We start from the raw sequence: 22,827 nt of genomic DNA, 5'->3' as shown, positions 1-22,827 counted from the left end.
TGCTATCTCCGCCCAAAATCACTGCCCTTAATCAAACCCAATCCAAAATCATCATCTATAATAAAAGCATAGAACTCAAATTGTAAAAGAAGAAGAGGAAAGAAAAAGATTCTCAAAAACAAAAAAAAAATAAAGAAAGAAGGAGAAGAAAGAGACGCCGAGAATTGATAGAGATAAGAGAGTGTTATGAATCAGAAAAAAGGATGAGGGGTTAGGTGGCGGTCGGTGGGAAATAAAAAAAGAGAAAAGAAATATTATTTTAATAAAGGAAGTGTGTATAATAAACAAATTGATGTGAGTGTTTTGTAAAAATTATGATGTAAAATAGAAAAAGTAAGTTTTACATTATAATAATAAAAATAATAACATATATATATATATATATATATATATAATGTGGTAAATTTTATATTATTTAATAAGTACAAATTAATTTATTTCTTACCTATTATGTAATAAGGGTATAATAGTCAATTTATATAAATTATATTTTTCATCCTTCTTTTTTTCTATCCAACCAAACAAAAGAGTTTTCCACTCTCCTATTTTTCCACCCCTCCAACCAAACACACAAGAGGGAAAACTAAATATTTTTCATCCTCCCACTTTTCCATCCTTCCACAATTTTCCATCCTTTCACTTTTCCACTCTTCCAACCAAACGGACCCTAAGTGATTGTTTATGTTACAAGCATTGCTCATGGAATAACACAAACGCAACTGTTCTTCTTCCATTCTTCTATCTAAACTTCTGAACACGCCACGACTATTATATTAACAGCCACCAACATTTACAACGTGTACCTTCTTCGTAGTAGTATCAACAAGTAGCACAACACCCCGTACGAGACAAAACAAAAGCTACCGAACCCAAAATAGTGAATACATTCACACTCTCTGATCTCTCTCATTGCCACACGGCGACGCATCAGAAAGCATCAACGGTCATAACCAACAAAACAACAACAAAATCAACGGTCTATAACCAAACAATATCCACCGGGGGCAATTTCGGCAATCAACAGAAAGAAAAAAAAAAGTACAAAACGACTCCGTCTTCGAATTTCATGCTTCTTTTCTTTTCTTCCACAACTCTCTCTCTCTCTCTCCAACAGAAAGTCGCTCAGCACACGCCGATTTTGCCAAAACTACCGGAGGGACCGAGCTATAAAAATCTCTCACATTGGTTGTACGGATCACCAACCCGGTTTCCCTCCGGAGCTCCGAATTCACCTTGCAGTCGGGTCCACCCAGTTCCCTTTTGATTCATATTCAAAAAAAAAAGTCAACTCAGGCATGCCCTAATCAACGTCAATCAGAAAAATATATAAACCCAAATTCTTTTGCTAATTTTTATTTATTTTATTTTTGTTTCTAATTTTTAATTTTTTTACAGAATATGGGGAAAAGTAGGTGGTTAATTTGGGCGATCATTGCATGTGTTCTTGCCTCTTCTAGTGCGAGAGGTAACAATTTAATTTTATTTTTTTTGATAATGGAATTTATAAATTTTTATTATCAGTTATATAAGCTTTTTGTTTGTTTCTCTTTTTGATTATAGCTGGTTCTGTGAGGAAATTCATTTATGCGTTCGGACTTTATTTTGATTATTAGATATAGGGTTTGATATTATAGTTGCTGGAACTAGTGCAAACAGGGTTTGAACTCGTGTTCGCCCGTGTCGATTCCATTATAATAAACTATTAATGTACCATTGCTGTGATACCATGATAAATTATCTCTTGTGCCAAAAATTTATGCGGTTAGGAAATGGGTGGATTTAGTAATTTAACCGTTATTTTAGCATAAGTAATTTTCTTTTATCGGGCAAACTTTGAGGGATGATTTCAAGTGTTTTGTTTAATTAGAGAGATTTTGATTGACCCGATTGTCCCCGCCCAATGCTCGCCCTTTAAATCAAAGGAAAATGAATTAGTGAGCCGCGAAGCCTTCGCTAGTAGAGATATATTATTTGCATTTGAAATCAGGATAATCAGGATTAGTTAACTGTGTTAGAGGCTTTATTATTCATTTAATTGTGGGTTGTAGGAAGAATTCTGTTGGGTGTTTTTGGGGGGGGGGGGGTATATTTTTGCATATTTAATCATTCTACTTTATAATGTATGTTGCTGTATTCTGTGACACATTCTAATGAGGTTTGGCTTTTTTACTTGTAGAACTTAAGTTGTTCAAGCACAAGATGGGTCATGAATCCGATTACAATCATACCCTTGCCACAATATTAGTGGAGTATGCTTCTGCGGTAAGTTCTAGAGTTCTTTTTAAAATCATTAGTGGGACGTTATAAACCGTACAATTCACTTGTAGCTTTAACATGGAGTGTTTCAAGTCTTTCGAGTTGATCAATATTTCCATGTCTAATAAGAGGTGGCATTGGAAGTTCCTGGAGTTGTGTAGAAGTTTTGAGCTTAGCTCTAAATTAGCCAGTTGACTTACTCTACCCTTCTATTTTTTAATGGTATAATAGACGAGTCAACGTACCCCCTGTAATCTAAACTCTCACAAATATGTTGTTGACCTTGGTCCAAATGGAGAAACCAAACCATTTAGTTAAGGTATTCATACATAAAGATTAGTCTTTGGTTATCACACTCTTTCTTGGCATGAGTCAAAACGGTGTAAATCTAGTTGCAGCAAGTCAATCTCATGGTGCTCCAAATTGCAATTCAAAGTTTTTAATATCAGATAATACTGCCAAGAGATTACATGACATCAAATTGGTGATTGATGCTTTTGCTCTTGCAGGTGTACGTGACAGATATGACACAATTATTTACTTGGACGTGCTCAAGATGTAATGGTTTGATAAAGGTACTGAGATTAATTTTATCAACTTCACTAGTTCAACTATTTGCAAAACTAAGCTTTGACTTACATGCTTGCTAGAAGTTGGTCTCTTTTACTTTTCCTAATTAAAAAAGTTGGGCTAATGCTGTTTTTGATTGAAACAGGAATTTGAAATTATAGAGTTGGTTGTTGACATTCAGCACTGCTTACAGGTGCATTCTTATAGCACACTGCGTTTAATTTATATAATGTTTTTCCTGGTCTTATACTGTCATTTATTTACTCAAAAGTTTTCTTTTTGCCTTTGATATTTACTTGATTATACTATGACGATCTACTGCAGAGTTTTGTTGGAGTGGCAAAAGATCTTAATGCTATTGTGATTGCATTTAGAGGAACTCAGGAACACAGGTAGATATTCTTCTGGCTTATTTATTCATAAACTCTGTTCAATGATGTTTTTCGGCCCTGGCGGGAAAAGGGGCTTGTCCATGTGTTGTGCTATTGGGGTCGGGTTCTCACAATTGATAATCTTGTTAAGAGGGGTTTTCCCCTAGTCAATTGGTGTGTTATATGTGTCGGTGTTGTGGGGAATCAGTGGACATCTTTTACTTCATTGTGAGTTTGCGCACGCACTATGGAGTGTAGTGTTTCAGATGTTTGGGATCAGTGGGTGATGCTGGAGAGGGTCGTCTCTCTCCTGTTTGGTTGGTGAAACTGGTTAGGGAAACATTCCTTGGATGTTTGGCATTTGGTGCCATTGTGTCTGATGTGGTTAGTGTGGAAAGAACAAAACAACTGCACTTGTGAGGATGTTAAGAGACTTTTAGATCATTTGAAGTCCTTACTAATCAGGACCCTTTTTGATTGGTCTCGGGTTTGGGGTTTTACACATTGTACTTCTATTTTTGATTTCCCAGCTCTCTTTTTAGTTCCTCATGTTGATTTGATTGTAATTGTTTTACATACTGTTCATCGTTGTGAACATAGAGTTCTTGTTTCTTCATCAATAAATTCTTATTACTTATCAGAATGGTTGAATTGCATGTGTACAGCATAATGAATTGGATCGAAGACTTATATTGGAAACAGCTTGACTTGAATTACCCTGGCATGTCCGATGCAATGGTATGTATTGCAGAAATGTTTCTTTTAATGGGTTTAAACAGTATCAATTCTCATGATCTTTTTCATTCTTTCTAGGTGCACCGTGGATTTTATTATGCTTACCACAACACAACTCTACGCCCTGCAATTTTAAATGCTATTAAAAGGGCAAAGGAGTGCTATGGAGACATTCCCATCATGGTGACAGGGCATTCAATGGGAGGGGCAATGGCCGCATTTTGTGGGATTGACCTAAAGGTAATCATAAATAAGACATAATTCAACTGGGATATTTTTGGGTATGATTTGGGGGGTGGGTTTTTATTTTTTATTTTTTAAATTTAATAATCTTAGTAAAGTCCATTACTATTGTTGTTGTTTCCAATGTCTACATTGCTCTGAGGTTCTTTACAAATGCTGAATAGGGTTGAATACTTGAATATGTACTGTTCTTCAGGATCACTTGTATGAGCTGGGTTGTATGTTCTGGCTGCCATGTGTTCCTTAACAGCAGTGGGTGGACATGGAAAATGGTGGCCTGACTCTTCGACACATGACAATGTTTTCCACTTATTTATGCATGTTATGTTATCTGATCCCAAATTCCATTGCTAGCATTAAGTTTAATGTGATTTTTTTTTTTTTTGGTGTAATATGATTTTATTTTTGCTGCTTAGTTGTTATATTTTGCATTGGATAGTCAAACCAAAGATCTTTTGGGATGGTTAACTGTATATGGAACTTGTGGTAATCCATTTTCTAATTCGGTAATTGTTGACTTGTATTTCATATAATCTATTAGAAGTGGAGTTCAAATGAAAATAACTTTATTCATTAATCATTTTCACTCCTTGAAAATATATTTGTCCAATAGCTACTTATTAATATGTGTGTGTGTGTGTCCCATAGCCGTTGTTGAAACCATATTTGAAGTTCAAGTTTTGAGAAACTTGTTTTGAAATAAAGTTCTGAGTTTGTTACTTGATTTCTTGCGACTGCTTGCTGAGCTGTTTCTTTTTCGTCCTTTTCTCTACTGTTTCATTAGATGTTAGGTCTTATGGAAAGTTTGATATGGAAGTACATTTTTTGAAACAATTGGTGTTTCAATGAAGGACTATCTGTTTATCTCCAGGTTAATCATGAAGCACGGAATGTTCAAGTTATGACATTTGGACAACCCCGTATTGGTAATGCAGTGTTTGCATCTTACTATAGCAAGCTTGTCCCAAACACAATTCGAGTCACAAATGAGCATGATATTGTGCCTCATTTGCCTCCATACTATCCTTATTTCCCACAAAAGACATACCACCACTTCCCAAGAGAGGTATATCCTTTTCCCAAATGAAGTGATGAATTATGTAGTAATGCTTTATTATCTTTTTATTGTGCCTTATTTGCTTCCAACATTTTTTTTAAGGTGTGGCTTTACAACATTGGATTGGGAAGTCTTGTTTATAATATTGAGAAGGTCTGTGATGGTTCTGGAGAAGACCCATCTTGTAGCAGGTGTGTCTCTTATGATGCGCTTTAGATAATTGAAGAGACTACCCCTCATTTAAACCTAACTAATTCATTCAGCATTTTGATATTGGAAATTTATTTTAATTAATGAATTCATGAAATTAGAATATTCATCTGTCATTCAATGTTTATATCCTTTTCCCCCTCCCTTCCATCACATTGGAAAACATAATGAATTGATACAGTGAGCTTATCTCATTGAGAAGAGAGGAATTTTACAAATTCTTTGGCTATGTTGTGCAGGTCAGTGACCGGGACCAGTATTTCAGACCATTTAGTTTATTATGGTGTTGCATTAATGTCCGGAGAACCAGGGACATGCAGAATTGTGATGGATCCCCCTGTTGTGGATTATGGTACAACTGATCTCGGAGGAAACTTCATCTTATCCAGAAATCCTGCAACACCAGTTATTAAATTAAATACAGAGTCAGATACTGGGGGCAAAAATGTTTAAGATATGGCTGGGAGTATGAAATCTCTTGCAAGATAGCTAGAGAGGTCTGTTATATGAATTAACATTTAATCTAGTACCCCATACAGAGTATTTTCACCTTTTTTTTTTCTTTTTCTTTTTTTTTTTTTGGTTTAGTGCCCTTCCAGAAAGCTTTGGCAGTTGATTATATTGTTGCAAAGGGCTGGGGCTGGAAAGAAATTTGTGTATATACGAATTGTGTACATCTTCATCCTTGTTAATATGATCACTATTGATTTCATTGTTTACACATTCCCTTCCCTCCTTTTTATAGAGCATCTAATGGAAAGAATGGTGTGACCCTTAATAGACTCACTTTTTTGCTCTTATCAAGAGGATGAGGTAGATCCGTAATGAAGATAGGATAGATAAGATCATAGAACTGACTGGAGAGTTGGTATCACAATGCCCGCATTAACTTAAAACTGAAAAACCCTACGGGTGGTTTGTTGCTTACCATCAAACTAAAGAATCCATTAAAGACAAATTGGAAGTTTACAATAAACAATATCCCAATCCTTGTATTGCTCCCTACAGCAAAACTAACTCGCGGGACCACACGAAAGGTTGGACTCCTGTCTTGTGGATCTCTACAACGGTGCATGAATATTCAATTTTTGTCTAACTCACCGCAACAACTTGATTGTATTAGTTTGTGTGTAGGAACTTCACTATGAACACTCTTTGATCTTCTTGGAGACGATGCTTTGTACAAACGCTTGGCGCGTAGTTGTCACAACAAGATCTCCTCTTTACACAGTGTTCTCTCTATGTTTATAATGATCTAACACACGTTTATATATGCTCTGGAACCTAATGCATAGATTTCTAGGCCTCTAGTCATCATTGGTTGCAACTTTAGAAAACAAATATTGAGTTTCGATTGATCTAGTGGTGTCGAGCTTGAAGTTGAGGTTTTTTAATGAAGCTCGACTGATCAAGCTACAATCAAGCATGTGTCGAGGCAACTAAAACACTTCCTCTTAAGCTGATTTTTGTGTCTTCCATGTGGATATTCAAACCCAAACGTAGACACTAACATTACAACTCAATTACACTGGAGATAGGGTTTTAAATACAGATTTTCTGACACAAAGTACATTTGGCCCTAAAATCTTTTTTATTGTAAAAATTAAAAGCTTGAGTAGAAATAAACATAAGCAGAATAAACCATTATAATAATATTGGTTGTTCAAAAGATCAATCATATCAAATTTTTAATATCGTTTGTTTGCATTACCATAACGTTGGGATGTAAAGTTGTGGCTAAGCCTTTGTAATCATGTGTGTGTACACTTTTGGCATTTGCTTTATGATGATTATTAATTTTATCATCAAGTCCAATATCCAAAAAAAAAAAAAAAATTGTGTAGGTGAGATTTGAACTCAAGTTATTTGTTCGACGATTATAGACTTTGGCCTTATCAATTGAGCCAATTCGAACTTACTTTAAATCTATGTATAATGTTGCTACACATTGACAAGATTTGGTTTCGAGATTGGATTGCTATTACAACAATAAAAGTAACGACCAAACCTTAGTCTCAAAATTTCTGAGATGATTATGAATAATAAACAAATTAATTAAAAGTTGAGTACTGTTACATGAAAGAAAATTTGTCTTCAATAAAGACAAAAGATCTCACTTCTATCTTCATTTTTATGCTTTAATATTCCACTTCTTGCTAAAAACCATGTTGTGTTTGGTTGGAGACTTTTGAAATGTCTACATTCGTGACAGTGCCGGGGGAAGAACACATGGGATCACAAAAAGAACAAAGTTTACCATAAAACACTAAATGTATATGATCAGCTGTTTTCTGTAACAAGCATGTACCGACCTAGATTAAAGTACATGAATCCTGAAACCATAAACTTGATAACAAAACGCATGACAAGCTTCATGTTATCCTAATTCTTCTTTCACTTTGTGTCCTTATCCTTGGTTGGTATATCAGCCTTAATTTCCTGCAAAAACAAAAGCTTTTGTAAGTTCTTCTAAGTTTCCTTCTTCCCAACAAAAATAAAAATAAAATCTTGTTATATTTCATCAAGTGTAAAATCATTTTGAACCCTCAAATTCAAATACCTCAGCTTTTTTATCCTTCTCTTCTGTAGCAGGACTTGAAACTTTTGCTTCAACAGTTGCCTCCGGTTCTGCTTTCTTGACCACATTCTCTTCCTTCACGTTTAAGGCCTCTCCTATACATGTAGCAAATTATTTCAATGAAATAAAAGGAATCAAGAAAAATACATTCATATAGTCAGCCATATTAATAAAAGAACAAAACTTAGTTACAATTAAATTAAAATACATGTCTACATTAACTAATGTAACATAAATAATGTTATCTTTTCCAATGATAATTATATTCAAGGCAGTCATACACTCAAAATTAATTAGAGAAACTAACTATAAACAATTGTATATATCTATGTTTTAACCTTAATAGCCACCTAGGCTCAATTGACATCTTTTGGTATTTTCAATAGAAAAGTCAAGAGTTTAAATCCCCCTTCCCCGACTATCAAATTATTAAAAAAAAAAAAAAAAAGTTATTACCCAAATAAAAATGTTGCTTTTTTGGAGCAATGCATAGGTTACAAACCATTTTTCTTTTCTGCATTTGTTTCATTAGCCACAACTTTCTCCTGCACTGCATTATCAGCTTTCACATTCTCATTCAACAAATCTTCCTTCTCTGCTGCATGTGGAGAGTCATACTCAGACTTGGCATCAGAAATAATCCCTTCCACTGCTTCCTCATCTTTCCTTGATGAAAAGTAATGGTTTGGTGAGTCATGGGATATAAATCTCTCTCCCTCTTGCTTTTCATCACCACCTTCTTTCCCTTTATCTATTTCTTTGTCATCTCCTTCCTTCACAGCCTTGTTTTCACCTATGACCTTAGCATCACCAGCTTCAATTGCACCACTAATTTCCTTGTTATTGTCTTCTTTAGTCACCTTCTCCGGTTTTTGCACCGATGAGTTCGTGGTGCTATCTTTGGTGTTTGTTTCTGTGACAATTTCTATGTCTTTGCTGTTCTTGGAATTGGAATTGGCATTAGATTTCTTGCGGAGGATGGTGTTATCGGTGACAACATCGTGTTTTGATTCCCCACAACCCATTTTGTGTAAAATGTTGAACAAGTTGTGAGGAGAGACAGAGAGAGAAAGTACGTATATATTCTCTCCCTTTGTTGTTGGGAGAGATAGAGATGGAAATGAAAACTTTGTTTCTGTTTTTGTTATACCTTTGTGTTGGAATAGAGCATTGCATGGGTGTAATGTGGTGTCAATACCTTGGTAACGAACCACTAAAAAAAACGTGTTTCTAAGCCGCGTTTTACAAAAACGCAGCTACAGGGGTTAATTTGAAGGTATGGATGGGTTTTTACGAAGCTCAATTTCAATAGAGCTAATATAAGTGTATTTTTAGGCAAAATTAAACGTCCCTTTTAGGAAGGAATTGTGCTGGCAATGTGAATTTATGACCTTTGTTTTGTTTTTTGTTTTTTTTTAAGAGGCTTTTGGTTGAATAAACATAATTTTCCTCCAAACAAGTTTAAAGGAAAGCTCATGTGATCCATTATGGGTCAAGTTACGTATAGCTTTAGTCACATAATTTATTTAAATGACTTAATGTATGATATGATATTATGATTTAATACATTTGGATGATTTTATGAGCTATAACCCAGTTTAGAGGAAATTTTTTCTCTTTTTGGTTTGCTTCTTATTAGGTCAAAATGGATATTTGCCTCTTATGCCAAAACTTTCCAGCAAAATGTTTCTATTTTAAATTCGATTTTCTAAAAATCAAATTTCTAAAAATCGAATTATGTGAAATCAAACTTTAAAATAAAAAAATTACATGGAACTTGAGTTCCATGTAAAATTTCTCACATTACTTGATTTTCATCAAATTAAGTTTTTCATTAAAACTCGATTTTCTAAAAATTAAGTTTCAAAACAGGAGCATTTTGCTAAATAGTTTCAGAATAGGGGTATTTTACTACATCTTTTGGGTGAAAGAGGCAAATGCTCATTTGGGCTCTTCTTGTTGACTATAATTGTTTGAAAATTGGGAGTTTTTCTGGAATGAAACACATCTAAAACCAAATGTTAAATTCATTGACCAAAAAACTTTCTCAAACAAAAAAAATTCATTGACCAGTTGATTAAGGGTCCGTTTGGATATAGTTGAAAACTGAAAATTGAAACTGAAAACTGAAAAACACTGTAGTAAAATAATTTTTAAATGTGTAAATAGTACCGTGGGACCCATTTTTAATGAAAAAGTTGCTGAAAAATGAAATTTGTGGGTCCGTGAACAGTGCACGGTGTGCACTGATTGGCTGAAAATTATTTGACAAGTCAAACTTTGCGGCTACTGTTTATGAACAGTGCATGAACAATAGTCGTAACAGTAAAATTTGTCCCTAAAACGCGTGAAATTTTTTTTTTTGGAAAAACGCAGACGCAGACACTTTCAGCCGAATCCAAACATACACTAATTGTATACATGGATTCAACACGAACCAGATCCAACTCATTATATTATGACCAACTATTTGTCATAGATTGATGGATTCATTTTCGTGGAAATCAATGATGGGAAATGCATTATGCATGAATCTATCTTATAGTACATTTGAAGCCGTCAACTCATTATATAATGACCAACCATTTGTCACAGATGGATAGATTATTTATTTTCATGGAAATCAATTATGGGAGATGCATTATGCATGAATCTATTTTATAGTACATTTGAATTAGCCAGAGTGCCTAATTAATTTGTAACCAACTTACTTAGTAAATACTAAATACAAGAAATATTGCTGAGGGCAAATTCATAAGTTAATGACATAAATTATACTTTTTTTAATGGGGAATAAATTATAAAATTAAGTTTTAACTTTCTCCACCTTCCTTAAAATTACCTTAATCGGTGAATTCCAGTTAATTCAAATTATAATGTTTTTTGTCATTGAATAAAAGTTTAGGGTTCAAATCTTGTATGTACCAAAATCAAATAGTGTCTTAACATGATAATAAAGAACAATTATTATGAAACAGAGACTATAATTTCAAATCTTAATGTATCCATCAAAAAATAAATTAGTCTAATGTTTCTCTTACAATAGCGCAAATGCCATATTAAGTATTAACCCCTCCTGCTTCCTCAAAAAAAAAAAGTATTAACCCCTCCTTCCCCTGCCCCCTTCCCCCTCTATTTTACCTAATAGTATAATTTATTGTGCCAGCATGTTATAAATATAGAACTCAAGGGAAAATAAATATGTAAATCTATCGCTTTGCATTTAGAGGATAATACTTTTGCGGAATAAATTTTTATATCAGTAACAAAATAGGAAATTAGATTGGGTTCATTGTATGCGAAATTCTTGTATGGCCAGTTTATAGATCCCCTTCTCTTCCTCTCTATCCAAATTGACCAGTTATAAGTTCTATAAAATTGTATTAGATGTTTTTTTTTTTTTTTTAATAAAGAAAATAGTAAAAGTAGCAATGCCCCAAGAAGGTTGCAACTTTTTTTTTCCTTCTTATTATTAGTTTTTAGAATCCGATTGGAGGTTGTGACTTGTAAACATCTCAGGGTCCATCTTAACATTCAATGCACAGACCTATGTGAGTTGTTCGAATTAAAGATTTGGATAGTCTATCTAAAAGTCATAAAGAATAGTTATTTAAGAAAGCTCCAGATCTGGAGATGTCATGTCAAAGAGAAAAGGTTAATAAAGATAGGAGATATTAATTCGGCAAAAAAAGATAGGAGATATTAGATTTATAAATTAGTAAATTGATAAATTGTTTTGATTTCTGTTATCGACAAGAAAAAAAATGGTACCAAAAAGGGCATGGGCCAATGTGTATATGCCATCATTTGGTCCCATAACAACATCCCCTATTTATCTCATTACATATAAAACCTTATTCTTATTTTTTTTTCTTCCTAAAAGCATATGAACCTCTAGTTGATTTTATTTATTTATTTATTTTTTTAATTTTAGCATAAGAACATACTTTTTTTTTCATCTTATTTTACATATTTACTTATCAAAACACTTTATATCATATTATATATTTTACACTACATTTCATTAAAATATCAAATTTTATTGATTTCTTAAAATTATTTCTCTTTATTCATTTCATTAAAATATCAAATTTTATTGATTTCTTAAAATTATTTCTCTTTATTCACGTATAATTACCACTACCCAATCTTTTCATTAATTATTGAAATACGTAAATAAAAAAATAAAAATAAAAACTAAATGCAAAATGAATAGTGATAGTGATAATGTAAATATACGTTGTGGGGTCCAAATAATTTATGGGCCAGACCCATTTACCCGTGAGGAGACCAAAAGCCCAAGCCGAAGAGGGCTATGGCCCAAGCTCGACAAGATAGCCTTGGGATACAGCCGAGGATAGTTCAGTCCTCGGCAGACCCAAAATCCCACCGGAAAGAGGGGTAAAAACGGTATAGGACTAAAACTTAGAAGAAAAATCTAAAATATCCAGGAAAAGCTGCTCTTACTGCCATTCAATACTCTGAACCTGACAGAGCCGTATTCTTTGGTTTTTACAACCACCCCCAACGACTTTGGGTATGGGCTAATGGGACAAGTATCAGTCTTGGAAAGGTTGACCCTATACGTGGACGAAGGACAATGAACGCAGACGGATATAAAAGGAAAAATAAGTAACCTAGAGAAGGGGCTGGGAAAAATGGCCAAAAACCAGAGCCTCTCAGCCCCCCTCCAGGAGAAAGATCCCAGGGGTGAAGAAAACTTAAACCATGCAGGAACACCACGAAAAACCCACCATCTGGTGACTAAGGCCTAGCCTTTCAAACCCACGCTCTACAAATGATATTGTTTGGGCCTTTTTATGTGCGAACCCAACACTGTTACGGTTCGTTACGAATTGTGTCCTTACAATTGGCGCCGTCTGTGGGGAAGGCTTGTGTGTTGGCATAGACGGTAGGTTGAGAGAGTTTCGTTGCCGTTTCTAACCGTTGGTTATAGAGTTCTAGTGTAAAGTTCCGCTAGGGGCTATGATTCTTGACTAGGGGCTACGTTTGTTAGCGTCAATCGCTTAGATAACTCTAGGGGCTTGGCTGAGGAAATAACTCCCCTAAAGCCAAGGTCCCACGCCAAAAATTAGGTTTTGGATAGAACCAAGGCATTGCATGGTCCTTGGACTCAAGCCTATGGGGAAACCAACTACTTGGATGAGGAAAACTAGGTTTTGGACAGAACCAAGGCATTGCATGGTCCTCGGACTCAAGCCTATTGGGAAACCAACTACTTGGATGAGGAAAACTAGGTTTTTGACAGAATCAAGGCATTGCATGGTCCTCGGACTCAAGCCTATGGGGAAACCAACTACTTGGATGAGGAAAACTAGGTTTTGGACAGAACCAAGGCATTGCATGGTCCTCGGACTCAAGCCTATGAGGAAACCAACTACTTGGATGAGGAAAACTAGGTTTTGGACAAAACCAAGGCATTGCATGGTCCTCGGACTCAAGCCTATGGGGAAACCAACTACTTGGATAAGGAAAACTGGGTTTTGGACAGAACCAAGGCATTGCATAGTCCTCGGACTCAAGCCTATGGGGAAACCAACTACTTGGACGAGAAAACTAGGTTTTGGATAGAACCAAGGCATTGCATAGTCCTCGGACTCAAGCCTATGGGGAAACCAACTACTTAGATGAGGAAAACTGGGTTTTGGACAGAACCAAGGCATTGCATGGTCCTCGGACTCAAGCCTATGGGGAAACCAACTACTTGGATGAGAAAACTGGGTTTTGGACAGAACCAAGGCATTGCCTGGTCTTCGGACTCAAGCCTATGGGGAAACCAACTACTCGGATGAGAAAAAGATTGAGTTTTGTAAGGTTGGCTACTTAATAACAATTCTAAATTACTCAATCCTCGGCTCAAAAACTATAAAAGGTGAATGCCAATAGGACTGTTAAGAAGATGTTGAAACGCGTCACTATTCAGTAGCCTAGGGGGGCTGTTCTTTTTGCTGGTGATATGTCCTCGGATGGTTACTTCCCACACCGCATCGAGCATTGAGCTATCATCTCGGCTAGCTTTGGGGTAAGTATCGTTTTTCACAGGTCGGCATTGTTGTGCCAAACAACTCTATTAAGGTTATGTTGATATCTTTTTCTTAGCAAGCATTTTGGCCCTAAGTGTCATTGATTCAAATGCTATATTACTATGCTGAACAGCACTTATAAATACATAATAGCGTCTTTTCTCTTAAATGAGGGATTATGGCCCCAAGTATTGTACTCTAAGGTCGGCGGTATGGTGCCAGGCCGACTCAGTAGACCCATCCTAATGTCCTTTCTTCTCCTGCCTAATGGGAGCTTCAGCCCTAAGTATCATTTGTTTGATTCAATATTATTAAGCCGGATTGTTTTTATAAGCACAGAGCAAGGTCTTTCTATTAACTGGGACTTTGGTCCAAGACGTCGGCCACAGTTTAAAAATAAATAAAAAATTCACAAGATTGTATGTCTATTCATTGCGTTATCATTTCGAAAATATAGAGGTAGAGTATGTAAAATAAAGTGATAACAACTTTCATTAATATAAAGATGTATTACAACGTACAAAGAGGGGCTTAAACAAGCCTATACGAAAGGTAGATTGCCAAAACAATTAAAAAAAAAAAAACAATACATTAAGTAAATAGTCAGGTCTCTTTTTAAACTCGGCTCCGAAGTCCTTCCAAACTCTGCTTCAATAGCGCCCATATCGAGAGAAGGACCTTCTTCAGAAGAAGATGGAGGAGATGAATGAAAAGAAGGAGGAGAAGAAGAAAGAAGAGATGAAAAGAAAGAAAAAGGAGCAAAAGAGGGAGAAGGAAAAGCACCAGGATGGATCTGGTGGTGGAAAGAAGAAGAAAGAGAGGTAAAAGGAGGCGCTAGTGAACGAAGAGAGGAAGAAGCAGGGGCATTTGGCCCCTGCCTCAGTCTTGACTCCTAACACACTGGTGCCATGTTAGGTATGCTCATGAGAGAGCGGTTGGTACCGATGATGGATGTCATCGACTCAATCACGCCGAAAGTTTGACGTGACGAGTCCCTGCTTCAAATTTTGGCTAAAAGGAAGGTGAGATAGATTTTGAGTCTTCGCCATCCCTGCCCTGACCGTGCCATTACGAGCTTTATTGGAACGTGGTGTTTACGGGGGGGGGGGGTATGGCTCCTGCATTACTCGTTGTTATGGTAAAACATATCACGATTTAGTGTATAAACTAGTGGGTAAAATAAACTCTAGGGGAGGCCAAGTATTTCAGATCTCAGAAGGATGAAAATGGACTCTTTACAAAAACAATAACCTCCTACCTTCCTTCTTATACGAAGGGTGGAGCGGAAGGCATTTAATAGGTTCAGATCTCCAAAGGAATCTGCAAACACAAATATGCCGGTTCCACTTCTCCACCTCATCAAAACAAACCGTCGAATTAAAGTAGTCTCGTAAATAGAGGTCATTAAAAGCGCGTTTTGGATAACCAAACGGCAAGAACGTATTAGGAGTAAAATCAAAAGACTGTCTCGTAGACCGGTGCATTTCCTGGGCAGATGGAGAACCGCCAGCATTAGTGAAAGGTCGAATTGAATGAGCCATAATAAAGGCTCAGTGTTACCAAAACCCCCCTTTTCAACCAAGAGGTCGGATAGCAGGGTTTTGAGGGGCTATTGTGGGGCCCAAATAATTTATGGGCCAGACCCATTTACCCGTGAGGAGACCAAAAGCCCAAGCCGAGGAGGGCTATGGCCCAAACTCGACAAGATAGCCTTGGGATACAGCTGAGGACAGTTCAGTCCTCGGCAGACCCAAAATCCCACCGGAAAGAGGGGTAAAAACGGTATAGGACTAAAACTTGGAAGAAAAATCTAAAATATCCAGGGAAAGCTGCCCTTACTGCCATTCAATACTCTGAACCTGACAGAGCCGTATTTTTTGGCTTTTACAACCACCCCCAACGACTTTGGGTATGGGCTGATGGGACAAGTATCAGTCTTGGAAAGGTTGACCCTATACGTGGACGAAGGACAATGAACGCAGGCGGATATAAAAGGAAAAATAAGTAACCTAGAGAAGGGGCTGGGAAAAATGGCCAAAAACCAGAGCCTCCTAGCCCCCCTCCAGGAGAAAGATCTCAGGGGTGAAGAAAACTTAAACCATGCAGGAACACCACGAAAAACCCACCATCTGGTGACTAAGGCATAGCCTTTCAAACCCACGCTCTACAAATGATATTGTTTGGGCCTTTTTATATGCGAACCCAACACTGTTACGGTTCGTTACGAATCGTGTCCTTACATACGTAATTATTATAAAAATAATATATTTTAATATAACTTTACATGGTCTGATATAGGTAAAATTTTGGCTTGGTTGGTTTAGATATGATCTTTTTTTCTATTATACAAGCATTAATATAAATATTCCTATTATTGTATGAGAATCTTATTATAAGATGGATTTTATATTTATCAAATATATTAGATACATTCTCTCTCCCTCTGTGTTTTGATAACCCTTTTCACATCATAGGTGTTCAAGTGATGAGTTCATTGATATTGGGCTTGACATAAATTTATATTCTCAAATTTAACATATCACATTATTAGTTATGAGATTTTTGAGTGTCTGCTGTGAGTAAAATAGTTTGGTTGAGTTGTTACTTAAAAAAAAAAAATTGTGTATGTAATAAAGAACAGGTTTTTGAATAAACGACGGGGTAGAGTAAATTTTACCTTTTACCATATGGGACAGATGCTACTGAAAACCATGTGGAAGTTGGTGCAGACTGCAGAGACAGTGTAAAATGATTTTAGGTAACGTGATTTTATATCGTCTTCCAAGTTTTATTATAATCAAAAGCAAAACACAGTCAGTTAATAGAGAGTGGTTTCACTATGAATGTGTATATATTATTTTTATAATCTCATTGCAAATTCCAAAATTTTAAACATTATTATCTTCCTCGTATCCCTTGACTAAAGTGGTAATTTTTAAAAGCTCAGTGGGGAGTCTTTCACCCAAACCAAAAAAGTTGGAAAAAGGAAAAAGGAAAAAGGAAATATAGGATATGTTTGGTTCTATCAAAAAAAGCATATTTTGTATACGTTTCAATTTGTTGTGAGACTCACCGTTAAAAAACTTGTTTGGCTTTATATTTGTATTCAATTTTATTTTCTTGAAAATAAATACAGTGGTATTTTTGAAAAAAAAAAAAAATCTATGAGTCTTACTATCACTGATTTGTCGCATCAAAGAACACTCTTTTTATTTGTTGGTGATTGTCATAAAAAAAAAAGTGAAGAGAAAGACAAAGCAGAAAATGATATCAAACAAAAAGGAAAAGATAGAAACAAAAAATAAGTACAAAATTTAAGTATAGAAAATGAGTACAAAAAATAAAATTAGAAAATGAATACAAGACACAAACCATAGACCCATAAGAGTATTAGCACCAGTATGTGTAAAATTTATTATCTATTTTAGTATAAGAACTTACTTTTTCTATTTTACAATACCACTTTTACAAAATACTCATATCAGATTATCTATTATACTCATATTTTTATTTAAATAATCATTTTTAATCATTTATTATTGTTATTTTTACCTTTGCAAGCTCTGAAACGCGTCTATTTTATAATATATTGTGTAAATTTTTACATTTTTTATATTTTATACCCGCTGAAGCAATTGCTCTAATGTTGTTGTTATGAGTACTAGTTGTTCGTTAAAATGCCCACAACGATGGCTTGAATTCGTTGCTAAAAGCTCAGCTCAAGTCTCCTGCTCTGAAATTTGATTCGCTGGTGTCACGGTGCCTGTCGCTTAGTCCCCAAGTCACTACACCTCCTGCCATACCACTGACCCCTCCTTATCCACTCCAAGTGGGCATCATTCACAGGTTATGATGATACATGCATATCCTTGAGTGATTTTATGATTTTATCCCCATATTTAACATAAATTAAGTTTCAATTTTTTTTGGGATAATATTAAATTTTTTAATAGAAGTTGTTTGGTAATTACAATAGGACTAGTTGATATGAATTTTTGTCGAATTAAGTTAAAATTTCTTGCCTAAGTGAAATCTACTTATTTAAATACTAGTCTCATCACACATGCATCTGCGGTAAGACTCTTTTTTATTTTTTATTTTTATTTTATGTTTAGTGTCATAATGTTTAAAAATGATATAGAAATAGTGCCCTAATTCTTAGAATATTTTCAATAAAGAAAAAAGTCTAAAACTTACGAATTTTTTTTTTTAAAAAGTAGTAAATTACTCTTTCAACTAGTTTGTATTTTTAAATTTAAAATGATTTAATTAAAAAATAGAAGTATTTTAGAGAGTTTAAGAATTTGTATGAGGATATTTTAGTACACAAAATGATGAAAGCCAAACAGAGAATCTTGTTATTAGTAGTATAGATTATTTAATCAACTTAAAAAATATAAGTATTTAAGAAGGAATTTTACACAAATGCATGTATATATACTTATATTATGCTAGAGTAAGATTTATATTTAAAGAAAAAAAAAGTACATGCCTCTTACTATTTAATAACTAGAAGTTTTACCAAATAAGCTAGTGAAACCACTTATTTGAACATGATTATAATAATTTTTACCTATCAGGAAACCAATATCTAAAAAGTTTTAGATGAAAGAAATAAAAACTTTAATCCAATCTTCTAATCATTATAGCAAATTGACGATATACCAACTTTTAATTTCTAACCTCTAATCATAGTTTGACCTTAATCCCACCTTCTAATCATCAAATAGTAAATTGACTAAATTCTCACTTAGTATAATAATATTTAAAAAATAAAAAAATAAAAGAAAAATAAAAAAGAATAAAGGGTGATTCTCACTCCTATTCCTTTCTTTAATAACAAAGAATCAAAGATGGCTGCCCTCTCTCATTAAAGATTGAGACAAAAGTAACCCAAAAAAGAGAGCCACCCCATCTTCCCAAATCAGGAAACTACGGTTCCTTCATTGTCTTTGAGCCATTCTCTCTGTAAATTTCTCTACTTTTCACATGGAAGGCTCAGCAAATGAACGTCTTAGTTTTGGGAAGATGGGCTACGGGTACACACAAACCAGCTCTATTTCCCTTATCTCAACTCACTGCGTTCAGTTTTTGATGTTATTTCCTAACTGGGTTTCTGTTTTTGTTTTGTTTTGTTTTGTTCCTCTTAAGGTGCAAGCATTATAGAAGGAGGTGCATGATTAGAGCTCCTTGTTGCAACGAGATCTACGATTGTCGCCATTGTCACAATGAGGCCACGGTATATGCTGATGCATTATTAGTTTATTACTACACGCATACGCCTACACAAAGACACAGCTTTTTGGGACTTTTTATCTTGTTTTAGATTAATATATTTGCCTTTTGTGACCTCTATTGATCTGGGTCTTTCTTAATTTTCATGCATGTTTGGTTTATTAGAACATGTTGGGGAACCCAGTTGATCGGCATGAACTCGTTAGATACGATGTTAAACAAGTACGACAATTCTGCTTTATCTGTTTGTTTCTTTTTCTTTTAAAAAGAAACAATTTTTATGATTAATTTACACTGTTGTGAATTGCTAATGATGCTGTTGTTGTTGTTGTTGTTTAAGGTTGTTTGTTCAGTTTGTGACACAGAGCAGCCGGTAAGTGTTTTGTGTGTGTGTGTGTGTGTAAGGTGATGTAAAGCTAAAAGCTTTCTTGTTCTGATTTTCTGTTATGTATTAATTGGTTTAGTTCATATTCTCTTATTGTTCCAGGTTGCTAAAGTTTGTACCAACTGTGGTGTAAATATGGGGGAATATTTTTGCGAAGTCTGCAAATTCTATGATGATGATGTAATTACGCTATCTCAGATTCAACTATTTAAATGGAAAATCCAAGAAATATTTAATAAATTTTCTTTTTTTGGTGTTTTTGTTTTACCTATCAAAAAAAACTTTTTTGTCCAGATAATCTAGAATGAGTTTTAATATCCTTGTTTGTTTACTTGTTCTTTTTATTGATGCAAACTGTTGTTTTAACTAATCTCAGACTGAGAAAGCGCAGTTTCATTGTGATGATTGTGGGATATGCAGGTTAGTAAGCATAGTATGATTAGTGTCTCTTTGTTTTTTTATATTTTAACTTATCATTGAATTGGTGATATCAAAGATGTACTGATCTAAATTCTGTTCTTTCTATCAGAGTTGGTGGTCGCGAGAACTTCTTTCATTGCAAAAAGTGTGGTATGCACTTCCTCCCCAGTAACTAGAAATTTGTCATTTTGATTGGTTTTGTTACTTTAGTTGCACAAAGCAGAAGCAGTACGTCACTTTTTCTTCTTCTTTTTGTTTGTCTTTCTGTTAAACTTAAGTTACCATTTTTGTGTTTTGTTTTGCTTGTCCATTCATTTTTACGTGGATGCTTATCAGTTTTAATCATATTTTAATTTCCAGTGAATGTTGATAACCCAGCAAGTGCAACCCAGAGTAATACAATAAGATTGGAGGGTTCTGGTTCCTTTTTTTGTTTAAAATAAGAAATTTAGGTGAAATGGGATGTTGCTGATTGATCCATAAATTGGGTGTCCATGGTGATATTCTTTGACTTTGCAGAATTTATCAGGCATTTTATCACCCATCTGGTCTTGCTTGAAGGAAATGTAGTTATCCTGATTGCCTTGCAAAGTTGCAATAGGAAAAGCCTTTGAATGCTTTACAATATAATATGCTGTCAAAGTTCTGATGGATCTTCTAGAATATTATACATGAGGAAGAACTATAATTTATGATCGATCTTCTTTACAAATGTCTAAATTTATGTTTCATCTTCAAGGGTTGGGAATATGTAAGATGTTAAAAACCTTAAGACAGGAAAAAATAGTTAAGATGTCAAAAGAATGAATGTGTAACCAGTTCTTTTGGAGCATATTTCCCAGAAGCATAAGTCCTGTTTTATATTTTCTAATATTGAACATAAGTTTAAAAGTTTTACCTGTTTATATTTTATATGCTCTCATATAAGGGCCTTTTGCTATTGAAAGTTCCTATATTTCTGATGCCACATATATTATGGTTTCATAATTCAGTGCTTGCATGTTGGATGTGCTCTCGTATAAAATCTTCGGCACTATGTATTTTTCTATATCGTCTTTTGTCATGTTCAAAATTGACATGCAGTTTTTCCTCCTGATTGGAGTTGACTATGTGAGCCCCTTTTCCCAAAGAATTTGAGTATGCTCCATGAGTTATACATGCATAAATATGGTTATTTTCCCCTCTTTCTTCCCTTTTCTTTTGAATTATATATTTCCTAATTAGAATATTTACTCCACTAATAGGGTCTTGCTATTCGGTTAGTCTGCGTGATAACCATTTGTGTGTGGAGAACTCCATGCGGCACCATTGTCCAATATGCTATGAGGTTTGCTTCCTGTGTGCTTCATTTGTGTATTGAAATAGAATTGCTTGATGTTCTAACATATAATGGTATTTTTGTAGTATCTTTTTGACTCACTTAAGGACACAATTGTAATGAAATGTGGGCACACAATGCATTGTGAATGTTATGGAGAGATGGTAAAGCGTGACAAGTAAGCAACCTTTACTTCTTATTGCTTTAGTGTTATTTGTTGACTGGGCCAAACATTTATGTTTTTTAAGTTCTAACTTGATTTTGTCATGCCGCACAGATTCTGCTGTCCCATATGCTCAAAGTCAGTAATAGACATGTCTAGAATCTGGAAGAGAATAGATGAGGAGGTAGACTTATTCAATTTAGCTATTCTTGCAGATACAGTATTTGATCTGTGTATATTTATGAAGATTCAGTGGCATGTTGGTTGTGCTTCCGTATAGCAATTATCTTGCGTAAACAGAAATTTCACTCCAATCTGTTATTATTATGTTATCAGATAGAAGCAACTGCCATGCCTGAGGATTACCGTCACAAGAAGGTGCTTACTTATCATCCTTGTTCTTATCTAATAATTTGGTGCTACATTTCCTTGTTGCCCATATTTCAATAATTCATGAATTCTATAAATGCTCATGCAGAGACCTTAAGCACCTTCTCTGGCTAGATTATAATTGTATTTGGGTTATGTATTGCTTGTGGTTTGCATTCATCTAGCAAATATATTTTCATGCACAAACACTAAGCATTCCTAAAGAATATAGAAAAAGAAAGGTGGAAGGAAGGTGTAATAACTGAAAAGGCCACCCCTTGTTTTTCAATGTCCAAAACTTTGAAAACTTAGCAAGGAGAAGGCACACCAGTATATCCCTATCTATCACCCTTATAGAACTCTTACTACCTCTGAGCAAACTTTGCTGGAAAACACTAAGAAGCAAGAGTATTTTTTGCAGGTCTGGATACTGTGTAATGATTGCAATGATACAACTGAAGTTTACTTTCACATAATTGGGCAGAAATGCAGCCATTGCGAGTCATATAATACCCGTACAATTTCCCCTCCAGTTCTTCCTCAATGATCATACTATTACAGAAATATATCCAGCCAGGCAGGCTTATTGAAAGCTTGCACCCTGTGGTTTTTTAAATAGAAGGGGGTATTTAATTGCTTGTTCAATCATATTGAACTGTCGTAGTGTCATCCTTAGAAGGGGATATTTATTTTGATTTTGTATCATTACATTATGATCCAAACGACTGTCACTGTATCATTCATGTACAAGCCTCGGAAACTCTCAGGCTATTCTTCTTTCTATTTATCAAGTTAGAAGAACCAAATGAGCCCTTTGGTTGTTGTAAACATTATATATGTACAGTAATTTAATGGAGCACTGTTTTCCAGTTA

The 22,827-nt window shown here is 34.8% G+C and overlaps 3 protein-coding genes across 3 annotated transcripts; 2 read left to right on the top strand and 1 right to left on the bottom strand.

The window, feature by feature from the left end:
- Positions 1 to 871: 871 nt before the first annotated feature.
- Positions 872 to 6,163, top strand: LOC115950723 (lipase). Its single transcript, XM_031067959.1, has 11 exons — positions 872 to 1,293; positions 1,396 to 1,465; positions 2,177 to 2,262; positions 2,766 to 2,831; positions 2,972 to 3,019; positions 3,151 to 3,218; positions 3,863 to 3,935; positions 4,011 to 4,172; positions 5,047 to 5,241; positions 5,335 to 5,423; positions 5,682 to 6,163. Exons 2-11 carry the CDS (start codon positions 1,399 to 1,401, stop codon positions 5,893 to 5,895), a joined length of 1,068 nt encoding a protein of 355 aa, XP_030923819.1. The 5' UTR covers positions 872 to 1,293; positions 1,396 to 1,398; the 3' UTR covers positions 5,896 to 6,163.
- Positions 6,164 to 7,575: 1,412 nt separating this feature from the next.
- Positions 7,576 to 9,110, bottom strand: LOC115993993. Its single transcript, XM_031117995.1, has 3 exons — positions 8,523 to 9,110; positions 8,003 to 8,115; positions 7,576 to 7,881 (listed from the first exon to the last, which is right to left on the bottom strand). Exons 1-3 carry the CDS (start codon positions 9,043 to 9,045, stop codon positions 7,837 to 7,839), a joined length of 681 nt encoding a protein of 226 aa, XP_030973855.1. The 5' UTR covers positions 9,046 to 9,110; the 3' UTR covers positions 7,576 to 7,836.
- Positions 9,111 to 18,870: 9,760 nt separating this feature from the next.
- On the top strand, positions 18,871 to 22,827 carry LOC115950938 (E3 ubiquitin-protein ligase MIEL1). The gene is made up of 12 exons (XM_031068219.1): positions 18,871 to 19,103; positions 19,216 to 19,303; positions 19,465 to 19,521; positions 19,640 to 19,672; positions 19,787 to 19,864; positions 20,061 to 20,104; positions 20,214 to 20,254; positions 21,349 to 21,431; positions 21,509 to 21,600; positions 21,700 to 21,769; positions 21,922 to 21,963; positions 22,376 to 22,827. Exons 1-12 carry the CDS (start codon positions 19,054 to 19,056, stop codon positions 22,499 to 22,501), a joined length of 804 nt encoding a protein of 267 aa, XP_030924079.1. The 5' UTR covers positions 18,871 to 19,053; the 3' UTR covers positions 22,502 to 22,827.

Source organism: Quercus lobata, chromosome 6 (genome assembly GCF_001633185.2).
Source record: "Quercus lobata isolate SW786 chromosome 6, ValleyOak3.0 Primary Assembly, whole genome shotgun sequence".
NCBI lineage: Eukaryota > Viridiplantae > Streptophyta > Magnoliopsida > Fagales > Fagaceae > Quercus > Quercus lobata.
This window is presented reverse-complemented; position numbering and strand designations above follow the sequence as displayed.

What these genes read in the sequence shown, in the direction of transcription:
- LOC115950723 (XM_031067959.1), top strand. Translation starts at nt 1,399, where the DNA reads ATGGGGAAAAGTAGGTGGTTAATTTGGGCGATCATTGCATGTGTTCTT. An exon ending in ACATTCAGCACTGCTTACAG is followed by an intron (nt 3,020 to 3,150) that starts GTGCATTCTTAT and finishes GATCTACTGCAG; the next exon opens with AGTTTTGTTGGAGTGGCAAA. An exon ending in AGAGGAACTCAGGAACACAG is followed by an intron (nt 3,219 to 3,862) that starts GTAGATATTCTT and finishes GCATGTGTACAG; the next exon opens with CATAATGAATTGGATCGAAG.
- LOC115993993 (XM_031117995.1), bottom strand. Translation starts at nt 9,045, where the DNA reads ATGGGTTGTGGGGAATCAAAACACGATGTTGTCACCGATAACACCATC. An exon ending in AAATGCAGAAAAGAAAAATG is followed by an intron (nt 8,116 to 8,522) that starts GTTTGTAACCTA and finishes CTACATGTATAG; the next exon opens with GAGAGGCCTTAAACGTGAAG. An exon ending in AGAAGGATAAAAAAGCTGAG is followed by an intron (nt 7,882 to 8,002) that starts GTATTTGAATTT and finishes TTGTTTTTGCAG; the next exon opens with GAAATTAAGGCTGATATACC.
- LOC115950938 (XM_031068219.1), top strand. Translation starts at nt 19,054, where the DNA reads ATGGAAGGCTCAGCAAATGAACGTCTTAGTTTTGGGAAGATGGGCTAC. An exon ending in TTTGGGAAGATGGGCTACGG is followed by an intron (nt 19,104 to 19,215) that starts GTACACACAAAC and finishes GTTCCTCTTAAG; the next exon opens with GTGCAAGCATTATAGAAGGA. An exon ending in ATTGTCCAATATGCTATGAG is followed by an intron (nt 21,432 to 21,508) that starts GTTTGCTTCCTG and finishes GTATTTTTGTAG; the next exon opens with TATCTTTTTGACTCACTTAA.